The 24,446-nt window shown below is 34.0% G+C and overlaps 1 protein-coding gene across 1 annotated transcript in view; it reads right to left on the reverse strand.

Annotated features, from left to right (window-relative positions):
- Positions 1 to 23,802, reverse strand: part of LOC123532800 (kinesin-like protein KIF28P) — a 48,146-nt gene extending 24,344 nt beyond the window's left edge. The window contains exons 1-12 of the mRNA XM_053517461.1: positions 23,462 to 23,802; positions 18,480 to 18,673; positions 11,895 to 12,110; positions 10,684 to 10,801; positions 9,905 to 10,016; positions 9,111 to 9,218; positions 8,507 to 8,640; positions 8,167 to 8,237; positions 7,697 to 7,757; positions 7,055 to 7,216; positions 2,274 to 2,389; positions 1,022 to 1,136 (exon numbers count right to left, since the gene is read on the reverse strand). Of these exons, the coding sequence (XP_053373436.1) occupies positions 1,022 to 1,136; positions 2,274 to 2,389; positions 7,055 to 7,216; positions 7,697 to 7,757; positions 8,167 to 8,237; positions 8,507 to 8,640; positions 9,111 to 9,218; positions 9,905 to 10,016; positions 10,684 to 10,801; positions 11,895 to 12,110; positions 18,480 to 18,673; positions 23,462 to 23,510 (1,456 nt within the window). The 5' untranslated portion in view covers positions 23,511 to 23,802. The remainder of the gene's footprint in view (positions 1 to 1,021; positions 1,137 to 2,273; positions 2,390 to 7,054; positions 7,217 to 7,696; positions 7,758 to 8,166; positions 8,238 to 8,506; positions 8,641 to 9,110; positions 9,219 to 9,904; positions 10,017 to 10,683; positions 10,802 to 11,894; positions 12,111 to 18,479; positions 18,674 to 23,461) is intronic.
- Positions 23,803 to 24,446: the final 644 nt, after the last annotated feature.

Genomic DNA, 24,446 nt, shown 5'->3' on the forward strand with positions numbered 1-24,446 from the left:
AGGTTAACAATCAGGCCAGTCAGGGCTGGATTTAGTTACCTGGTTAAGGGAGGTTAACAATCATGCCATTAAGGGCTGGACATAGTTACCTGGATTAGGAAGGTACAAAATCATGCAAGTAAGGGCTGAATTCAGTTAACTGGTTTAGGGAGGTGAACAATCATACAAGGACTGGATTTAGTTACCTGATTTAGGGAGGTTAACAATCATGCCATTAATGGCTGGATATGGTTACCTGGTTTATGAACGTGAACAATCATGCCAGTCAGGGCTGGATTTAGTTACCTGGTTAAGGGAGGCTCACAATCATGCCATTAAGAACTGGACATAGTTACCTGGTTTAGGAAGGTACAAAATCATGCAAGTAAGGGCTGAATTTAGTTACCTGGTTTAGGGAGGTAAACAATCATGCGAGTTTGGGCTGGATTTAGTTACCTGCTTTAGGGAGGTAAACAATCATGCAAGTAAGGGCTGAATTTAGTTACCTGGTTTAGAGTGGTGAGCAATCATGCTAGAAAGGGCTGAATATGGTTACCTGGTTCAGGGAGGTGAACAGTCATGCAAGTCAGGGCTGGATTTAGTCACCTGGTTAAGAGAAGTGAACAATCATGCCATTAAGGGCTGGACTTAGTTACCTGATTTTGGGAGGTAAACAAACATGTCATAAACAGCTGGATATGGTTACCTAGTTTAGGGAGGTGAACAATCATGCAAGTCGGGGCTGGATTTAATTACCTGGTTTAGGGAAGTGAACAATCATGCCATTAAGGGCTGGATTTAGTTACCTGGTTTAGAGAGGTAAACAATCATGCGAGTTTGGGCTGGATTTAGTTACCTGCTTTAGGGAAGAGAACAATCATGCCATTAAGGGCTGGATTTAGTTACCTGGTTTAGGGAGGTAAACAATTGTACCATTAAGGGCTGGATATAGTTACCTGGTTAAGGAAAAGGAACAATCATGTCTGTAAAGGCTGGATATAGTTACTTGGTTAAGGGAGGTGAACAATCATGATATAGTTACCTGGTTTAGCAAAGTGAACAATCATGCCAGTAAGGGCTGGATCCTCATTCAGGTTCCAGAAATGAGGTATCACTTTCTTGTCCCCTTCCTCTTTTTGATGCATCTGAACTGTTCCCTGCAGTAGTTTCAAGTCTATATAAATGTTTAGGAAATACTTTCCTCAGTTTTTGTTTGAGATCATCAAATCTTGTTTTAACCTCTCTTTAAATATTTTGTTTTCTAAGAAGCTCAGCAATTCTTGCATACCAGACGGGGATTTCCGGTATCTTTATCGGTGCTGGAAAAATCCATCTTACACCCCCGGGTGTAAGATGACTCTCGTGCTGTAAATGACGTATTACGAACTACATATATGTAGAAGATTTATGTAGTAATATATATTTTATTTAAAAAACGGAATAAAAATTCAATACCTTGACAGTTCCTATTGGTTCCTGATAGTATATTTCTCGATTCAAATCACGTTATTTTATCAAAAATTCATAACGTTACGCTGCAACTGATAAAACAAAACTGGAACTAAACATTGTTATTTATTTTGAAACGTCGTGACGTCTTTCCTGTTTACGGACGTTGGTTTCCCGCGCTTTGTTTAAATACACTGCCATATGAAATAGTTCTAAAAAGACAGTCGTTCGATTGATTTTATTTTTATTATTATTGCTTGAAATCGGTATGCAAGAAAAAGATTCTGTCACTGGTTATAGGTGCAGATGGAAATATCCGGCTCTCGGGTAACTGTTTAGGCGGTAACTCGGCAAGGAGCCTCGTTACCGCCTAAACAGTTACCCTCAAGGCCGGATATTCCCATCTGCACCTACAACCAGTGAAAGAATCTTATAATCTCACTCATGTAAAACTGTCTTACCTAAAAAAAAAATACTGTGAAATCATTAATATTCGTGGGGGACTAATTTTCGTGGATTTCGTGGTTGAGTCAATCCACAAAATTTAATCCCAATGAACAAGTAAAATTCCCATTCATTTTATGTTCAAAAGTTGAAATCCACAAATTCATATCCCCACGAAATTGCCGTTTTGGTCCAAACCATGAAATTCCATGCCCACGAAATTAAATGATTTCACAGTATCTATTTTCTAAAAAAATCTTTTTGATTTGGTATATGTAAATAGTCCAATTTATATTTTACCGAGTCCATCACAGCTTAAACAAAGAAAATACGGGCTTTTAAATTATACAGTAATTATTTAAACTGTTTTGAGTTGACAATCAAGCTAAACACATATTTACCGTCCCAGACTGTGAAGCTTCTGCCATTCTCTGCTCATACGATTTTGTGAGATTTTCAAGCTCCTCCTCTTTCTTGCGTAACTCCTCCTCCATCTGTCTCTTCATCTCCTCCACCTCTACAAAAGACACCAAACAAAAAATTTAACTTTTCTTTTTTACCTGACTAACATTCTGCAGAATAGGAAAGGAGTCAAACATTGTGTTTTCTAATTTAACTGTTGATGACAGCTGTTGATCTTGGGTCCAAGGTAATGAAACTGAGTTTTTGAGACCAGTGTCCTAAAACTTCAGCTTCTCATTGGTTGTTACACAGCACAATGTTGGAACTGACCAATGGCAAGCTTGCATTTTGAGACTGGTTTCTATCTCAGTTTTATGACCTTGGGTCTTTGACCAGCATTCTATTATAAAAGATGATTTATAGAAAGCACTCACATATTGTGTGCACTACATATTTGAAAATCAAAAAGACATAATAATAAATCCTTCAGACAAACTGATAGTTTTACTTATTATACTGAAGTGTTTTTAAGAAATGTGACTTTATCTAAAAGATAGTAAAACATTTCTATAAACAAAACTTGATTCAAAGTTTTCTGAATTGCTAATATCTAAAGACCTACCATATCCAGAACACTGAAAATACTGTTGCCATAGCAACTCAGTACTTTCATCATCTATCTTCAAAACCATATTAAGCCACAATAACTAACTCTTTCAGTAATGCACAGTAGTCTATTAATGCATTATTCTCCAGAATTATAAAAAATCAGTTAAAATCTTTCATAGAATGAAAACAAAGCTGTATTGTTAATGCACACTAACACTAACTTAATTGTTAAAACAGATTCTGAAGAAAATATGACAACAGATTTTATTCCATTGTAACTATCAAAGAACTAAATTGATATTAGTTGGTACTTAAAGCATGAAACCATTAACTCCTGAAACAGTGTCTCATTTTCAGCACAAAATGTTTTGCACACAAAAATCACTATAAAACAGTGTATTCATTTTGTAACAGTGTTTACTACTACCACAAACAAACATAAATATATTTCGTGATTTCATATAGTGCAAATTTTATGATTTTGTTTTATCTTAATGTGACTTTTGCAGCAATATAATTATAATTTTATGATACACATACAATTGAAATTTAATTCTCTATGGACATATTGGAATAAAATTGACCCAAGTTTTATTGCCGACGTACTATGACCAACATTTTATAGCATGCTGAGCTTTACAATTGTACTGCAACACTAAAAATCTGAGTTAAGGTTCTTGACCTACTTAAGTCTACATATGTTGATAAACTAGGGTTTAAAATTTCAAATCTATAGCTTACACAGTAAACTGTTTTCAAAAAAAGTGGACAGAAACAAAAACCTTAACCAAAATAGAGCACACCTATGATCAAGTTACTACAATAGCCTTTCAATTTTTTGAAACAAGAGCTGTTGAAGGACAGCAATGCTTGACCATTCAAAAGTCTTGTCACTAATAAAAGTTAAAATAACAAAAACATGGACATAAACAAGTACAAAAAGGTCAACAATTCTGAGTCATAGAATTTTCCTCTCTTATGATGCTAAATGAAACAACATATTAAAACAAAGTAAATTGCTCAGTTGAAAAAGGTGGAATAATTTTGTGAAAATGCAAAACAAGTCTAGAGTAATGGAACAAATACAATGCATGTCAGATTAATCCATTTCATCTAGTAGTTACTGTGATACCAGCTTACATATGAGAACTTATCGTAAAGTTGCCAAGTCAAAAAAGGAGGCATAACTGTGTAAAATAGCAAAAGCAGAGTTACTGAACCTACTGTGAACAAATGTGTAAAGTTTCAATACATTTTCCACAAGTGGTTACTGAGTTACTTGCTTACATAATAAAAACTTAAAACATCAGGAAGCTGACTGAAAGAGCAATAGCTGTACCTATTCTTCAAATATTCAAGGTAAAGATTATACAAGCTGAAAATGAATATGCATTTTTCACTGGCACACAGACAGGTAATGTAGACATATGTATAACTTTCTGTTATGTTCAATCAGCTGAGCTGTGTAGTAGAGCATGTATAAAATAAGGGCAAGTGTCTGACTATTGAAATTATTAATGTCAATTCTTATCAGTCATAATTACATATTCATATCAGTATAATATACTAAGTAGATGAGGATGACTTCAACCAAAATAGAAAGAAAACAGGAATAGTGACAACCATAGACTTCAAATTCAATGCTGATGAAACCAATTTTAATGTGGGGCCACTTGTTACCAAACAATAAACTCTGTCATGTTATAGAAACCTTTGAGGTTTCAATGAAATTTGAATGAAATAGCATAGACTAAACACCTAAATGTGTAGCTGAAATATGAAAACTTGAACTTCTCAAAGATAAGTGACTTTCCTATGTTAATGGAAAATGTCCAAGAAGTTTTTGCAGTTTTTTTTCATGGCTACTTATTCTGTCTATAAAGTATATTAATACAGAATAATTGAAAAGTAAGCTACAACTGATCTGAGCAAAAAGAATTTGGAAATATTTCCTCAGAGCTATATCTATAAAAATCTGAACTAGTGATACAGCTGGACACTGAAATATACAAAGGCAGAACCTTTATAGGGGTTCTTAGAAGTATTTTAGAAAAAGAATCCCATCTTGAACAATTTCACAGAAAAATGCTAAGAATTGTGCCTAATTGCAGCTATGCCACTGTCTATACAAGTGTACATCAATTCTGAATACTAGTCCAGAGAAAGGCAGTGTTTACTATAGTCAGATATTACTATAACAGAGAAAATGATAATTTCAAATGAAACAAAATGTTCTTCCAGTTATTTAAAAAAAAATAAAGTTTGGGTTTTAATGTTTATGAAATAAAATATCCTAAACAGCGATTTTATTGCAGAATAAAATCATTGTTTTGGATTTCAGCTATGCAGGAATTTTACTGCATCATTACGAAACACTTTCAGACATATTTTTTTTTAAAGGAAAACAAACTGATTTGTATTAGAATGCAAGATAAAAATATTCTGCAAGGTCAAGTTTTTCCAATACGTTATGTAGTAAATTTGATAGCCCTTGCTTTTCAACTGGTCTATTTCCCTGTTACAGATAATGATCAGAATAGTACGATATAGATTGTATACATGTAATATCTTATTCTTTAACTTATTTTTCAGTCATTGAAAAATCATCCAAGTAAACTCTCCACTGACTAGTCTAGGTGTTAAAAAAAATCTTTTTTTCCCCCAAAGAGTAAATTTTTCTGTATTTGTAAAGGGTATCAGTATGATTTTATAGCATCTGTGGAGACAAAATTTATATTCTGAAATTAGACAACACATTTAAACCCCAAATCTGAAATTCAAACCCATAAACATTTATGTGTAATGAGTCATGACAATTTTTATCCAGATGCTTTTTACTATGTTCATAAAGATTTCCAGCAAGTATTGAGAAATCATTTAATTTCATGGGAATAAAATTTCATGGTTTCAGCAAACATGACCAATTTTTGGGGACATGAATTCCTCAATTTCAAATTTTAAAGACAAAATAAATGGAAAATTTGCTTATTTGTTTGGATTTATTTTCATAGATTATAGCAACTATGAAATCAATGAAAATTAGCCCCCACCCCAAAAAAGTTATTTCACAGCATATGAAGTTAAAATCCAAACCTTTGTAATGTGTTGCTATATTTCTCCCAAGCATAAAAAGAGTAAGTTATCACATGTATATAAATAGATAATATAAATACTCTTTGCTGCAACGTACCATGATCTATAAGTATAGAAATGTCGGATTGTTGTTGTTATCATTCACAATTACTAAACATGATAAAGAACACAAAAGCAGCAATGCACGTCAAACAAAACCATTAGCAATTCTAAACAAGCTACAGCAAAATGATGCTACAGCAAAAGGCTGCTGTCTTCAGCAACAATGGTTCAAGTATCCAGACTTGCTTGAGCAACTCGTAGTCCCCAGCTATTTTCCTTACATTGCTTGAAACCCGAGATAACTACAGCATTTGGCTCTTCCCCTTGCAACCATTAGCAAGCAGTACTTTACTGTAAAAGCTTTCTACTCAATTAAATCCTGTATGAACTTTATATATCAGATTTATTGTGCATGCATTTTACTAAATGATAATTTTTTAAACTAAACAAAATTATAATTATGTAAGAAGATATCAAATTAATCTACATACAAAAAATAAGATATAAACTAGAGCTGCTTTTAAGAAAAGTGCATGTCTCCCGCAACTGCCTAATCATCTGAATAGTAGTATATGAGTCAACCATACACCAAGACCTCAACAGCCTTATCAGACTTTGAGTGCTTTGATTATCAAAAACAAGTTTTAAGAGCCATAATTCCGAAGTGCCTGGGCTGATTTGGCTAGTTATCGAACTTGACCGAGGACTTATTGGCATACATATTTTGTTCAAGTTTGGTGAAGATTAGATGAGAAATGTTCGACCTAGGGTGCGGACAAGCTTTGTGACAGACACACACACACACACACACACACACACACATGAGTAAATCAATATGTCTCCCACACCACTGCGTGGTGGGAGACATAATGGAAAAGAATATTACATTTTAAAATGTGTAAAAACAAACGGAAAATTTGCTAGCAAATAATCCTTTTTATACAGCATTCTAATATGGTATTCATATCACAGTGTGCATGAAGCAAAGTGTTTGCGTGATATGCTATTTCACCATTAAGGAGAATACCGTACGTACCGTCTGATGATCCTCCACTGCCGCCAGCAGGGGCCATTACCACTCCTCCTGACTTTAACATTTCCATGAGTTTAGCGTTCTCTTCTCTCAATTCACGGATTAGCTTGTCTGTTGGACTCTCGTTGATAGTGGCAGTTGTTTTGATGGCCTTTGCTCTGTCAGCTGTTAACAGTTTATAATAACAATCATTATATAGATTTTATTTTTTCAAATTGCCTTCATTTTATGATAAAAAGCAGTATTCACATTGCTAATAATTTCCTCTGTAAAGCTGGACTGGTTAGAGTACTAGCTTAACAATTACAAATTCAGTTGCTGTGCACATGAACGAAAGTAAAAATAAAACCACTATGATTTACATCCAATCTACAGTACCTTTTCAATTACTTTACATCACATTTTTGCAGTGAAATTTTATAGAATTATACATTTCTGAGAAGATAAAAGTCTTCAATAACTGAAATTGCAATTAGTTCACACAGTAAAATATTTGTGATGTTGGGGTTTTTTTGTGACAAACAGGGCAATTTGTATAAATTACATCAACTTTATACACTTTCACAAATATGGACAGTCAGCGAATATAGCAAAAATAAATCCTTTCCAAGAATTTCTAATTACACAGCAATAAAAGTAACATACCAAATCTGAGTGTTGACAGTGTTTCCTCATAGTTTATATCAGCAGGACTTAGGGCAGCAATCTAAAAACACGAACGTATCTTGTAATTATCTAATTTATATTTATAAAATAAACACTGATTTAGTCTCAATGTACAAATGCATCTTGTCATCTTTGTTACTAGTTTCCATTTTCTTCTGTACCTCTTATTAACAGAAACAAAAACAAAAAACACACAGAAATATGGAGTTTTCATCCCAAAAATCACTGAAAGTCCAATTATAGTAAACACAGAGAAACATCCCTAAATTTAACATAGATGGCTCAAGCATTCCAGCTCATCTGAAAAATGCAAAAGTGGTTCCTGGCTGTATTCCTTGTATTTTCTGTTTGGTTAAGCTGAAACTCTAGGCAATATTTTGCTCATCCCATTGAGACCTGAAGCTATTGGTGTTCTATTGAAGTTTAAGATAAATAGGTTACACCCTTACCATAATTGTTTTGCTGTTGCCACCAAGAGCATTCTGTAACAGTCTTGTCAATGTAGAGTCTCTGTATGGAACTGTAACAAGACAACAGTATATTTTCATTTATGCTCATTTCCGTAAAAATAAAATAGATATTTGTTCTGTCTCTCTATTGTTGAACCATCTGTGTGGCGTGTCTCTATAATTAAATGTCTATGTTGCTTTTATTTTTTACAAACAGCTTTTAGTATCAATGCAAACAGACTAGTTTTTCAATATCTTTTCACAACATAACATAGGGAACCAAAGTTGAACTCGGAAATTTTCTTTATAACATATGTTTATAGTTATTCTAAAACTTTACCGACAACTTTCTTTTTTCCCATAGACTGATCAGCAAGTGCCTTGATGACATTTCCCAGGGAACTGAGAGACTGATTGATAGCTGATCCTTCCTTTAATCTGTCTCCTGTAGCTCCTGTAGAGTCAGCTCTCTCACTGAAAGTTGGTTCATTTTTCAAATGGTAATTATATTAAATTCTCAGGAACAAAATATCAAAGAATTGTATACACGCATAAGTTGTCTCTCCTTTCAATGAAATTTGGGACTATTCAAAAAATCTGATAGAAAAATTCACTTAGAAGTAATCAAATGAGTTAGATCTATCACATTAAATGTAATGCTAGAAAACCTTTTTGGCAATATAACAGATGACTTGACAAATTAGACATATAAAAGGGAGGTAATAAGAATAAACCACTTCAATAGTAATGGGCAAATATTCCAATAAAATCCTCAAATATGAATCACTACAAAAGAGAAGAGACAGTCAATACATTACTTAATATACTTTTGACCCAATTTACATAACTCATTCTAATACAAGTACTTTGCAGGGCATTCATAGAATAGTTTTTTCAATAGACGTATCTTTGACAGATTAATATCAAGGGGACAAGGTACATACCTGCCAGCAAGATCTACAAGGTTGACTGTAGATGTTCTGGTCATACTTTGTCCTGTCTCATTTGGCTGTTTCTGTGTGAATGTAATTGCTACAATGGTGTGTGCACGACTGAAATACACAAATAAGAAATATATTCATATTGTATTAATAATTTTTTTTGTTATGAATAACTTGCCTCAAGAACACATGTATGACAATGCATATTGTGATAATGTTTTGTCTTGTTAGTTTTGGGTTTACCACTATTTTTCAACAGTATTTCTGTTATGTAACAGCTTGCTGCTGACCTAGCAGGTTTTCCTGGATTCTGTACCAGTATTAACATGTTCTCTGCAAGTAATTGCCAACTTCTCCACAGGAATCAGTGCTGGAGGGCAAATTATTTAAGACACAAGTCTACTCCTTATTTCAGTTGTAGGCACTGACATAGTAAATGCCTCCAGTTCAGTATAACATATAGCAGGAAAGTTTGTTTGTTTGTTTGGGGTTAATCAGTAGCATCTTTTTTCCAACAGTATTTCAGTTATGTAATAATGGGCAGTTAACCTCACCTGTGTTCCTGGATTCTGTACCAGTACTAAGCTGTTCTCCACAAGTAACTGCCAACTTCTCCTCCAAATGAATCAAAGGTGAAGGATGAATGATTTCAGACACAATGTCATTTATCAAATTGTCATGGAAAACATATGCCTCTGCCAGGAATCAAACTCTAGACCCAAAATCCATAGATCTGCCCTCTCCCTATTGAGCTAAGCGAGCTGGAAAAGTGCAACTTATTCACAAGTTATACTGACCTACTAGTAGCATTCATGTTGGTGGCTGCCACAGTTCTATTTCTGGTTCCATCATTGATCTTCCCGTCAATTTCCTTGTAACTGTTTACCCCACATGCTGTCAAGTTCTCAACTATAAATAACAAAAGAATGGACATTTCCACATAAAAACATTTAAATGTACAAAAGAACCCATCTATTCCAATAAGAGGAAGTTTTCTTTTGGAGAGTTAATTTTTACATAATCTGATGGATTATGTCAAGGCAATAGCAGATTCATAATTTCTTTGGATACATTGATTTTCTGGTTATATACTTATTTAGGACAACAAAAGTGAAAACTCTATTTAAAAGGTAAAATGAATTTTATTCATTCTTTTAAAATTTGAAACATTGAAGTACTTATTAACTTATTTAGAAAAAGAGTTTACTGTATTTTTACCCTTGGTGTATTAAATATATTATAATTATCTATACACTTGCAAGTCTACCATTCAACCTTCTGAACCAATATCTATGTCACATAAACTCATTACTTTAAGCAATCTTATAAAATTTAACAAAACATTCTAAAACTTCAGAAGTAATTTTCATTCTTTCTTTTTTGTTAGTTTGACTTTGACCTTTGACATACTACATGTAACCACAAAATGTTATTTTTCTACAGTCCACTAATAATTATCCTAGTCACAAACACTCTTGTTTACCTCATTAGGAAGGACAATATTTTATATCTAATGTTACAGTAGTGAATTGCTGATAGTCCAAAGTATATGACAAGAGAAACTCAATATCTATACCATAAAATCCTTTTGATGGATGCTGCCTGACTTTAAGACCACCTTTCACTGTCATTGTCTTTGCATTGAGCAAGTCACGTACTTGTTCATTGTAGATCTCCAACATACTCAGTGATACCTGCAAAATAATGCAATAACAACTTTAACTGACCAATCAATACCTTCAACTGTGCTTTCCGTAACAGTGTACATTTCTGCTTACAACACTGGTTTCACAATCAAGAACATTTACATTATATTATACAGTGTCCGACAAATCAATCGCCCGGAGCCCGCGGGCTACCAGAAATTTTCGTCGGGCTACCAAAAAAATACTGGCGGAAGCCCGCCGGGCAACCATAAATTTGAAGCATCAGTAGCCCGGTAATTGTATAATTTACAAAACTCCCCAACAAAATCATCAACATCTGGTCGTTTACTCGGTTGTAGCTTGCAATAAACAACTTTCCATGTGTACTGATTAACGGGTCGTAAACCGTCCTATTAGTTTAACCCCGCCCATTTATCCATAATTTCAACGGTGGCTGCAGAAGCAGTCTCCGCCTACGATTATCAAATATGCAAACTATCGTGGACTGGTCTCCGCTCGACTAATCAAAGTCGACCGATTATAATAATTATAATAATAATAATAATAATAAAGACTTTATTTAAAGAGGCAACACAGTCAGGTAACCCGATCTTCCCTGTGAGCCTCATCATATATACAATATTTACAACAGTGTAGACTTTCAAATTAACATAGTAATAAAATACATAATTATAGTCATGACAAAAAGTTATATAATGCAATAAATAATTTGAAATATATGCACACAGGCACTCACACATTTATATCTACACTGAGCAAATTGTAGGTCTGTAGTGAGTAAGCACTGGTCGGATGGCTGGAAGGAGTGAAGCCCAGCTCTGTGCAAGCACTCATTTCAAGGTAAGGAGCCTAACATGTGTAAGCATTAATTTTGTCAAAAGGCCGAGAGCCCAGCAATTCTAAGTACTTGTCACAAGGCAGACAGCACAGAACTTTGTATACACTTGTCACAAGGCCAGGATTCAGGCACTGAGTGAAATTTATACATAAGTCATAACTTTTTCTTCAGTTCACACTAGCAGTAACATCGTTATAATATATCTATAGGGTAAAAGTACGAATGTCCTCTGACTGCATAGATCTATAAATATTGGGTAAAAATATAAGGAGATTCACATACCTGATAATCTTCATCTTTCCCTGCAGTTTTTCTTTTCTCCTCAATGCCTTTAAATATCTCATCACAGAAGATCGGGACAATACCCTTGTTGGCCCCATAACCGACCATAGAATAAGACTTTCCTGAGCCTGTCTGACCATAGGCAAACAAGGAACAATTGTACCCCTTCCACGCATTATCAAGCACACCACGACCAAGGTCATCGAATACCCTTTGCTGAAAAAGAGAAGAATGAGACTTACAGTAAGGAAAAGGCAAATCTGCTGAAAAGTACTGGTACAAGGGTGGTGTTTGAAAAAAAAAGCAGGGTGCCATACCCTTCTAGTATGGATTTAATTTTTCCAAAGAAATCATTGGTTTTACAGAAAATGTTAGTTGAAAACACTTAAAAGTTTTTTCAATTATTTATAGACTGGATGTGGTTTCATACTTGTCACAGTTCATGTACAGAAAATGTTAGTTAATGTTGTTCTTATACAAATTATTCATAGAAAGCTTGTTATTTCATTCTTGTTTGGGTATATGTTAAAACAAGAGCACCGCCTTGCGGGTGCTGACGCTCATCTGATTTTTTTTGTGTAATAGAAATATTGTCCTACCCATGATTTTCTAAGTCTAAAAAGGGCCATCATTCTTGCAAAAAGCAGGATAGAGTTATGTTTCTTGATGTACAGTGTCCACTTCTGATGGTGAAAAACTGTTGCAAGTTTTAAAGCAATAGCTTTGATAGTTTATGAGAAAAGTTGACTTAAACATAATACTCAACCAAGAAAATGATTTTCTAAGTCCAAAAGGGGCAATAATTATTGCAAAAAGCAGGATGGAGTTATGTTGCTTGCTGTACAGGGTCTGCTTATGATGGTGAACAAGTGTTGCAAGTTTCAAAGCAATAGCTTTGATAGTTTAAGAGAAAAAGTTGACCTAAACATAAAACTTAACCAAGAAATCTGATATTTTCTAAGTCCAAAAGGGCCATAAATCTTGCAAAAAGCAGGACAGAGTTATGTTTCTTGCTATACAGGGTCAACTTATGATGGTGAACAAGTGTTGCAAGTTTTAAAGCAATAGCTTTGATAGTTTAGGATAAAAGCTGACCTAAACATAAAACTTAACCAAGAAAACTGATTTTCTAAGTCCAAAAGGGGCAATAAATCTTGCAAAAAGCAAGATGGAGTTATGTTTCTTGATGTACAGGGTCTGCTTATGATGGTGAACAAGTATTCCAAGTTTCAAAGCAATAGCTTTGATACTTTAGGAGAAAAGTTGACCTAAACATAAAACTTAACCAAGAAATCTGATATTTTCTAAGTACAAAAGGGGCCATAAATCTTGCAAAAAGCAAGATGGAGTTATGTTTCTTGCTATACAGGGTCAGCTTATGATGGTGAACAAGTATTCCAAGTTTCAAAGCAATAGCTTTGATAGTTTAGGAGAAAAGCTGACCTAAACATAAAACTTAACCAGGCAACGCCGACGCAGACGCCGACGCCGACGCCGACAACCGCTCAAGTGATGACAATAACTCATCATTTTTTTTCAAAAAATCAGATGAGCTAAAAATGAGAGTTAAAACTGTTTTTTTGTTTTTTTAATTATTTATAGAGAGGATAAGATTTCATTCTTCAATGTCCAGGTTAGTTAAAGTTTTGTTTTTTAATTGTTTAAATAGAGAAGTTGTAATTTTATACGTGTCCAAGTACATGTACTGAAAATGTCACTTAAAGTTTTTCTTTTTCAACTGTTTTATTTCATACTTGTCCAGGTACATGTACATATATGTACATACATGTACAGCAAATGTTAGTTTAAGTTGTGTTTTTTAATTGTTTATTGAGAGGTAGTGATTTCGTACTTGTCCAGAGACATGCTGGATTTACCTCTGTATTTCAACAAGTGTCTGAGGTGTCACAACACTCATATAATATAGCTACACATGTTTTATTGTACTTGTAATCATATATTTACATGCTTCAAAAGTGTTACATAAAGTAAACATCTCGATTAAATTAATACGTAATTAGCAGACATTTATTACCATATACAAAAATTTAATATATAGACAAAGAATGGAGAAATTTTCTAATCACCTTTTAAAAACAAGAGCTGTCCATAAGACAGCGCGCTCAACTTTTCTCAGTGCTTGACTCTGAATTAGAGCTTTGCCATTGAAAAAAAAATCCAAGTAAAAAAAGGGACATAACTCTGTCAAAATTCAAACAGAGTTATGGGAATTGTGTCTCCTGGTGTAGACTTTGATAGTAAATAACTATTTTGAGTTTCAAGTCAAAAGCTTTAATAGTAACAGAGATATTTGACTTTATCAAAAATTTTAACAAAAAATTCTAAGTTAAAAAGTGGCATAATTCTGTCAAAATTCAAATCAGAGTTATGGGGATTGTTTCTCCTGGGGTAGACTTTGATGGTAAATAAGTATTTTAAGTTTCAAGTCAATAGCTTTGATAGTAACAGAGATATTTGACTTTATCAAAAAATTTAACCAAAAATTCTAGGTTAAAAAGGGGCATAATTCTGTCAAAATTGAAACAGGTTATGGGGATTGTTTCTCCTGGTGTAGACTTTGATAGTAAATAACTATTTTAAGTTTCAAGTCAATAGCTTTGATAGTAACAGAGATATTTGACTTTATCAAAAACTTTAACCAACGGTGACGCTGACGCCGACGCCGGGCGAGTACAATAGCTCTACTTTTTCTTCGAAAAGTCGAGCTAAAAAGATACTTTAACAAAGCATGCTTGTTTTTGAAAGAGCACAGGAGGTGAAGGCCCTGGGTCTGATTTGTGGCACCCATTTAGATTATGATGCATCTTTCGGCAAGGCACTTTACCCATAGTTGTCTTACTTGCAAATTGGTACCTGGTGAGGAAACTGCTTGGGATAAGGTATAATTGGTTTTAAAAGGACTAACCCACACATTTTAGGCAAAAAAATAATTTCCCTAAAAGTCCATAAAAAGTGAGTATTCTGACAGTGACTAGTGGTACAAACTTATTGACATTGGAAGATATTCTTATAAATAACCAAAAATATTATGCAGAAGGCAGTAAACTGTTGCAACGCTTTTGAAATAATGCTGAAAATTTACATTCTTCTTGCAATTTTACCAATTTCTCTTATTTTCACCCACTTTATCATTTTTCAGTGTCATACCAAACTTGGTGGAAATGAACATGTTGAAAAAGTTCACCAAAACTGTGGTTGAGTAGCTTTAAAGTGAAGTAGCATCACTCAAATTTTAGCTCTACAAAGCTGATGATCACAGTTTCACAAATAAAATTTACTTTTAAATTACTTTTCTAGTCCTTTACTTTTCATACTTTCAATTTTTGTGGCAGTTTTCTGTTACCCATTGTCCTTAACAAAGTGTTTTACATATTGAATTCTGTTAGAGGATTAAAACTAATTATATTTTTTGTTTCGTTAGGCACATCATTTGTGTACAAAGAAAATTCTGAGATTGACAGAGGTAATTTTTCTTCTTTGAACTGACAGTAGCAGAAGTATTAATAATCAAGTAAAAGACAGTCACTGAAATATGATAAGGTATCTTTTCTCATACAGGTAAATCTATTGTTTATAATATAAACTTTGAAATTCATAATTTCAACATTTAGAACCATTTAAAAACTCAAATATAGAGACATACAAAACATGAAAAGATAAGCATGTAGTAAGTTAACATGCTTACATTTTTATCATGCATCTTGTGATACATGCAAATTTAAATACTTCATTCTTTTTTTATCTTGTACCTGTTATATACAAAAGTATATGCAAATTTAAATAATTCATTCTCTGATCTAGTAAATGGAATGTAATGGACACCTACATGCTAATTTTTATTAGTGTTTACATATAGATAACCCTATATAAAATTAAGCTGGATAAATCTTCAATTTCCATATTTAGATATAAATCTAGTATTCAAACATGACCTGTTCAAAGGCTGGAAGGACAAAGGGAATAATACCTAAAGTCTTGTGGAACTGAATTTTATTGTTAAAGTAAATAGACAGTAGGTTTTGTAGTAGGTAATTTTATAAGTTATATATATCAAACACAAAAGATTTCTAAATGACATTTCAGCATTAAAGCTAGAATTTACAACTAAAGTGTTGCAGCAACATATAGCTGCTTGAATATATATTTGTAAATTCTCTTTGAAATTTGTGATATATAAGAAGATGTGATATTAAGTTTTGTTCTTTAACGGGTTTAGAATCACACCAGCCTAACTGAGGTCATACAGCAACATTTCCACTTCTAATGATGGAGGAAGAACCCATTAATTCAGGCATGGGCAAATACCCCGAGTAGAACCTCCAATTTTCCATAAGCCAGCTGGATGGCTTCCACAAATGTGCCATGAGAAAATCAACATAGTGGGTTTGCGACCAGCATGGATCCAGACCAGACTGCGCGGTCAGGATCCATGCTGTTCACTAACGTTTTCTCTGATTGCAGTAGGCTTTAAAAGTGAACAGCATGGATCCTGACCAGACTGCGCAGCTGGTCGCAAACCCACTATGTTGGTTTTCTCATGGCACGGCTCAAATAATTTTTTTCACCCTTTAATAGCCGTATCAGTAAGGGGTAAATGATTCGAAGTCAGCGACCTTAACCACTTGGCCACAGAGGTCACCAAAATGGCAAAATATATTTAGTGTTAAAGCGTTTTGGGCTTAATTTAATGAAAAAAGAACAGATTATTTAAGTTTTATGTTTAGAAAGAAAAAACAAAGTCATGAAGAATATAAAATACTAGTATCTTTCACATTTCCTTTTAAGAAAGCACAGTTTTTGGAAATGTGCAAGAACATAATAATAACCTTTTAGGTACATTAAAAGACTGGGACTACTGGAACAGGCCTGGTAAGTAACTGGCCCTCAGATCATACAACAACAAAAAAAGAGAAGAATTTGAAACTTATAATATAGTTACTGACTGATTACATGTATATATGTTATGGAAACACTTGAGAATTACATTTGTAGTCATTTTTACTAATTTTTCCATTCAAAATTGAAAAGCATTTGTAACGGGGTACCAGAAGTAAACTGCCTTAATTATAAGGCTTGTTAAGTACAAATTCCTCTGTGGTGTAATGGTCAGGAAGGTTGGAAAAATTTCATGAGGTGGCCAAGGTTCGATTCCGGACTCAGACACACATTATGTTCTAATGTCCATAATATAGCCAAACTTCAGTTTTAAAGAAAGATCATTTTAGCCAAATTCTCTACCCTCACAACACACAAGGTTTAACAGGAGGAATAAAGCAATCCTCAATGGGTAAAAGATTAATAAACCTCGATTTATAAATTCGAAAGAATATAATGACGTAATCTGTAATAACAAAATTGTTCAAATTATCTTATTACCTAAGTGAAATAACAGTTTACAATATCTGTGAAATAACAGTCTTTCTATAAGTCTTAACAGGTTACCGGTATTGTCTAATTACTGATTTTTAGATTGGTAGTATTTTTGAAACTTATTAGGACCAAGAAAACTGAAAATTTATAAAGTCATTAGTTCAAACATGAGTAGTCATGAAATATGACTTTGATTTTCAGTACAAGGACAATGTACACAATGTACACACTGTCTGCAAGACAAAATATCAACCAAACGTAATTAAAATATAAAATTCTGTTGAGGTCAAGAATTTTTTCATCAAAGGTTGTTTGTTCCTTCAAACTGACACTGATATTTTCTCTGGCAAAAACAAATATCAGCCAGTGATAAAAGGTATTGTAAGAGATAAGAGGTAATGTAGGAAATAATTTGAAGCCAGGACTTCATGCAGATAAGATTTCTTAAATAAGACATTAGCAATTAACAGGTTAACATGCATATACTTTTATTAATATTATCTTGGAAAAGGCTTTCTAGTTCTTTTCCTCAAAGAAGACAGTTGCTAAAAATAGAGATACTATGTACTTTTGTGTAATCTAAAGAATATGAAACCAGATTACTTCCTGAAAATGTAAAATCTGATAATTAAACTAAGATAGAATATATGTACCACTTTTTCTAAAAAGCGACCTATGAGTTGCAATGAAACAATAGCTCTTAATACGTTTTGTATGAAAATTGGCATTATTACAAATGAAACAATGACCATTACTGATCATGTGACCTCCATTCAACCAAACTTATACACCTGAATAATTCCATTTTAAAGACAAAACCTTTATTTATTGAAGGTATTTCCTTCTTCAAAGGCTTATAATAGAAATTTTCTTATTTCAAAGCAGGTCAGAGCAAATGGTGGTTCAATATAATATATATTTTATACTGCCCATATATCCTTTTATCAGGTTCTTAAATTTTTGATATCAGCCAAACTAAAAAGGCAACTATCACATCTAACAACTCACAGGTTCTTTATGAATAGTTTTTAAATCAAATCATATTCTGTAGTCCTTTTTATAGCAGTATAATGTCAATGCTGAATCATATTTTAGCAAGCTGTGGGGATTTTCTAACATGTCAATAATTATGTGTTCTGTAAAGTATTACAACCAATGACTCTTGCTATAGATCAAATAAAAAATGTTACCTACCTGATCTGCATATTTTGATCCAGAAGCTTCTAGGTAACCATCAGATCGCTCGTTGTATTCATTATGTGACCAGTAGGAATGATCAAAGGCAAATCTCTTCGGCTCACTTGATAAATCCTCTGGGTTCTTAATTTCTGTTGAGTTGCCATTCATAGCAATAATGAGTGTGGCATTTCGTGCAGTCTCACGTGAATTGTGGAGTATGGTTAAGGGAAAAAGAATATGTCATATTATAACATATGTAACATTTGTGTTTCAGTAAAGGAGGTCATTTTTTATATATCGAGGGCTGAACAGAAAGCTGTTGTAACTCCCTCTGTTAAACTCTTGATATACCATCTTTTGCATGGTTAAAGTAATAATATTTTCTATTAATGGAATCTGTAATGCTGTATACCTACCATCAGTCAACAGTTAGTCAATCAAATGGTGTGTATGTGTTGACCAAATTTAATATGAGTAAAATTTCATACAAAAAGCATCCAGCAGCTGCACAGCATCTTGTTAATTCTTGGTAATAGAACCCTGCTAACAGGGACTCCTTTAAAATGGTCACATTCGAGGCAAGGATCAATACAGCAGTCTCCTGGTACACAGTTTTATAAAAATAAAAAATAACAAGAGCTGTCACTAATGGTGACAAATGCCCTTGCAGCGCTTAGACCTTTGACCTGGTGACCTTGACCTTTGACCTGGTGACCCCAAAGTCAATAGGGGTCGTGTACTCGATAAGTACTATAAGCATGTGAAATTTGAAGGTCCTGGGTGCAGTGGTTTGCGAGTAAAGTCCCTTCATGCACAAAGTTAACATTGGCCCCTGTGACCTTGACCTTTGACATGGTGATCCCAAAGTTAGTAGGGGTCGTGTACTCAATAAGTACTATTAGCATGTGAAGTTTGAAAGTCCTGGGTGAAGTGGTTTGCGAGTAAAGTGCCTTCATGCAAAAAGTTAACGTTGGCCCCTGTGACCTTGACCTTTGACCCCAAAGTCAATAGGGGTCGTGTACTCAATGAGTACTATCAGCACGTGAAGTTTGAAGGTCCTGGGTGCAGTGGTTCGCAAGTAAAGTGGCTTCATGCAAAAAGCTAGCGTTGGCCCCTGTGACCTTGACCTTTGACCTGGTGACCCCAAAGTCAGTAGGGGTCGTGTACTCAATAAGAACTTTCAGCATGTGAAGTTTGAAAGTCCTGGGTGCAGTGGTTCGCAAGTAAAGTGCCTTCATGCAAAAGTTAACATTGTGACTAACGAGCTGACAGTTGAAAACTAATATGCCTCCCTTCGGGTGCATAAAAACAGCTTGTAACAATATGCCCAAGAGATGCCATTAATATATAAAACCAAACCAGACTTACTCAAAAGAACCATTTTTTCATAACTCAGACATTCAAACTGTACCTGAAGATATACTAGACCCAGTATTTGAAAATATGAACAACTAGTATATATAGCTTATGTAAACATAATATGAACAAGTGTTATTCTGACAGACTGTGTATCAACATTACTATGCGTTAGGTGCACACTTTTGTATAGTTAAACACAGCATAAATGGGTACTTCCATTAAACTAGATGCCCACAGGCAACATGTCAAGCCCACCAACTGTCAAAAGGACTAGGAGTTGCACATTACACCCTGTCTCATTGAGGCAAACGTTTTTGCCAAATAAAAAATGATTGCAAAAAGTTACAATATAAGTTATTTATAGTAACAACAAAGGGAAGTATATCTTTAAAAAAGTCCACACAAAAATCCTTATCAGCAGAGATAGGTCAAAATACACCTCAAAATTGGATGTAACATGCATATTGTACTACAGAAAAGTGGTCTTGATTTTTCCCTACGACCAGTAATAAAAAAGTTAAAATCTAAGCTATTTATAGTAACAACAAAGGGAAGTAATTCTAGGTTCTTGCGCATGACACTCCGTCTCATGATGGTGAACAATTGTGCCAAGTTATATCAAAATCCCTCCATGCATGAAAAAGAAATGCTCCGGACAAAGTCATTCTTGTATCTGACCTTTGACCTCTAAGTGTGACCTTGACCTTAGAGCTAGAGTCCTGGTTCTTGCGCATGACACTCCATCACATGGTTGTGAACATTTGTGCCAAGTTACATTAAAATCCCTCCATGCATGAAGAAGAAATGCTCCGGACAAAGTCATTATTGAATTTAACCTTTGACCTCCAAGTGTGACCTTGACCTTTGAGACAGGAACCTGCGGTTTGCGCACGACACTCTGTCTCACTGAGGTTAACATTCATGTCAAATATAAACGAGATTTCTCCATGCATGTCAAAGTTATGGTCCGGACAAACAAATCCGGACGAACGGACGCACGCACGCACGCACTGATGCACATACACCGAACAACCATTTGGACAACTATGTCTTTGCTTCCGCAAGTGGGCTTGACAAAAACTGGAAGTTTTTTTAAACAAACAACTATTATTGTATGACATTTTATTATGAATGTATTAAATTGCAAATACAAAATTGAGTTAAATACATTTGATAAGGTTTCTTTTACATCTGAAATAAATATATTAGTAACAGGTGGACATTGGATATCTTTAATGAAGAAGTGAAATTGGTGAACTTGAAGAATTAATTGTATAAGTGCATGTAAAGATGACATACAGATTTATATGTACCAAAAATATTAATAACAGTATTTCAGTAAAACAAGGGGAAAGTGAAATTATAGTGTACTTTGATATTAACTGTTCATACAATGCCCTGATCAGGGTAACATACCCCAAACAAGGCTATACAGACACCCTAATTCAGGTCAGGTACTTTGCTCCATTACGCTTTAGGCTATTATACATGGCTGCTGTGCAAATACTATACTGCTGACACGGCAGCCATGTCTCTACTTTGTTATTCACATGGCAGCAGTGTCCCTTAGAAACTATTCGCATGGCAGCAATTGTAAAGGACCACTGGATAGACCTATGGAAATGATTTTTCTGCTGAAAGTACAGATTTCGCAATTTATTTTAAGAAAATTTTTCATTCATTGATGTATTTTAAGGCCTGGGATTTTGAAGAAAGTATCATATATATATATATATATCCCTCCTGCACAATATATGATTTGAGATGCACTTTTTATTTATTTATTTTATTTATTCAATTATCTATTTTTATTATCACCATATCTATTACTTATTTGCACTGCAGAACTATTTTCCAGGATTTGTATAAAAATACATATTTACGTAATATACACTTTATTCAAAGTACATGACTTTCATAAAATTAATTTACACAAGCTAATTTCCGAGCACCATCCGATTCAATTGAATTAATCCTGACTATACCTTTTGATTGTGTGAAAGAAAAAATTATATTTAAATTAATTTAGTGGACACAACAAGTTAAACAACAATAAAAAGATTCTAAACAACCAATCAACAATTTATCTAAAAATAGAAAGCGAAATTTGTTCTTTTCTGCCATTCTCCTTATATAACCAATGGTTCTCGAGTACAATTTAAGGTATGGCGATAAGGAACAATTGACTAAGAAAACTGTGTCCCTAAGAAATTATTCGCACGCCTGCTGTGTCCCTAAGAAATTATTCGCACGGTAGTCGAACTAATCTGACGCATACATTTTGTTTTATATTGTGACAGTCAAACTGTAAATGGTGGCTGCAAATGTCAGAAATTAAAAAGCACTCGGCGACAGTAAGCTTGTCTAATTCGCATGGCTGCAGTGCAAATAGTCACTTCCTACCCTTTAACCTTTAGCCTGCTGGTGGCAATTAGTGACTCTATCTTTGCGACCAGTGCAGACCATGCAGGCTTATCATGGTCTGAACTGTTCGCTATTCGGTCAATAAAATTTCAGTGAACACCCCTTTGAATAATAGAGTCAGTGTACCCGGTTTCGCACTGTACGCGGTTTCGCACACCCAGCAAATTCATGTGCTTTGTGAGAATAAAGCAGAAAATTCAACAATTCTTTGTTATTATTTCACAAAATTGAGTTATTCCCTACATAAATTGACACAAGGGGTTCATCCCCGCTTGAGCCTCGTTCTGGTAGGTGCAGACGAAAACAATAACATTACTAATGGAGGCCAGTAGGTTAGCTGAAAAATATTAAATTTTATGAAAATAATGACTAAGCAAACAACAACAAGGTGTAAAATAAATTGAAAAATCACTTTTCCTTCATACATGTAGGTATTTACCTATTACTTTACCGAAATGAAAAATATTTCAACAGATATTGAAGTTCTCCCAACCTGCAAAATGACTTCAACTTGATTGTTTGCTTTACGTTTTTATTAAAACAGAGAACTTAATCGAATGACAAGACTTGTTGGCGTCTTTTGTGATTTAGCAGCTTCTATTGTTTATTTTTGTTTCATGTATTCAGCTGTTTTAGCCTTTTCTGCTTTAAGCAGTAAAAACAGGGTTTGGTCCCTATATTTCACTTTCATAACTGCTTTTTAATTTCACTTTCAGATGTTTTATTGGAAAATACATGTTTAAATTGAATAGAATAAATACTTAAAAAGTTAATTGAAATTTTTCTTTTGGGTAAATGCATTACTATCACTGAATTCTATAAATAGCATGGTGTGCGAAACCGGGTACACTTAAATGCAAAAACTGGTCAAAATATGTTATCCGAATCAAGTTCACCTAGAGGTATGACGTCATTGAAGTGGGAAAGGAAAGTAAGTGTGTTTTAAACCAAAATAAGTGTATTTATTAAAGCATGTAGAGGTAAATTCAAATTTAATCATTTTTGACTAAATAGGAAAGTATTCTTAGGAAATGTGTGCGAAACCGGGTACACTGACTCTAAATGGTATTGGAGCACCTTGAACTAATTAAGATAAAGCGTCCCAGTTAAAATACTGACCAGGATTTTTTCTAAAGACAAATACAATAACATCATGTTATCCATCATAGGCTTATATTTTGCATGCAATCAAACTAAACTTTTTAAAAAGGATATGAATGGTCGCACTCGCACTGCAACTTTCACGTTCTCAGCTGCCGCCATCTCAATTTATTCCCAAAGTATCGGTTTTGCAGAAGAAAAATACAATACCAGTATCCAAAAATAAATGCTCGTCTAAATAAAGTTAATCAAAATCTAAATCCCATAACATGCAATGAATAATTTACTGCAGTGTTCCAATATTGTGCATCGAAACTATTTGACAGTTGCGAAATCAGAATATCGGCCGATCAGGTGCTCCAAAATCGTCACTTCCGTAAACAAACAAAGTATTTATAGCAACGGGAAAGTCGAATAAATAATTTAGGTTTAAATAAAGGAACCTTAAATAAAAGCTAAGAGTATTTTTGGTATAAATAGTTTTTCAGTAACAAGCAATCTAATTTATTGTCAAAAAATAAAGAAATCAATGTAATTTGAAATTTCTATGAAATACGAATATTTTTACTAGCTCTCTGTAATTGGCAATGGCTAATGAATTCCCGAAACAGAAAGGCAGAAAGGCACAGACAATCCATCCATCCACAGGCAATCTTGTGTACCATGGTTCCCCGGTTCGTCTCGGGTACCATGTCGAACATCTGATGAATGAGAATGCAGGAATTGTAATACAGAAAAAAGACAAAAATATATTTCTGGATGCATAACAGCACATACATGGAAATCAGTTCGGATTAATGGATAGTACCATAAAAGACTTCTTTTTTTGCATATGTACAGTATGTTAAAATTAAATAAAAAGGTCTTATGAGCTTATATTGTATTGTTGTAACATCTTGCCAACTTTAAATAAAGCTTAATTTACACCAAATGGAAGACAATTAAAACAAGAGCTGTCACAGGAGACAGCGTGCTCGTTTATTTCGATGCTGGATGGTGAAACACTGGGCACATAATTATGAGAAAGCTGGAGCTGTCACTTGAGTGTTTAATTACTCAAATCTGGATGAAGATATTGGACAATGGCTTTTGTCTGTG

The sequence above is a fragment of the Mercenaria mercenaria genome, chromosome 11 (genome assembly GCF_021730395.1).
Source record: "Mercenaria mercenaria strain notata chromosome 11, MADL_Memer_1, whole genome shotgun sequence".
Taxonomy (NCBI): domain Eukaryota; kingdom Metazoa; phylum Mollusca; class Bivalvia; order Venerida; family Veneridae; genus Mercenaria; species Mercenaria mercenaria.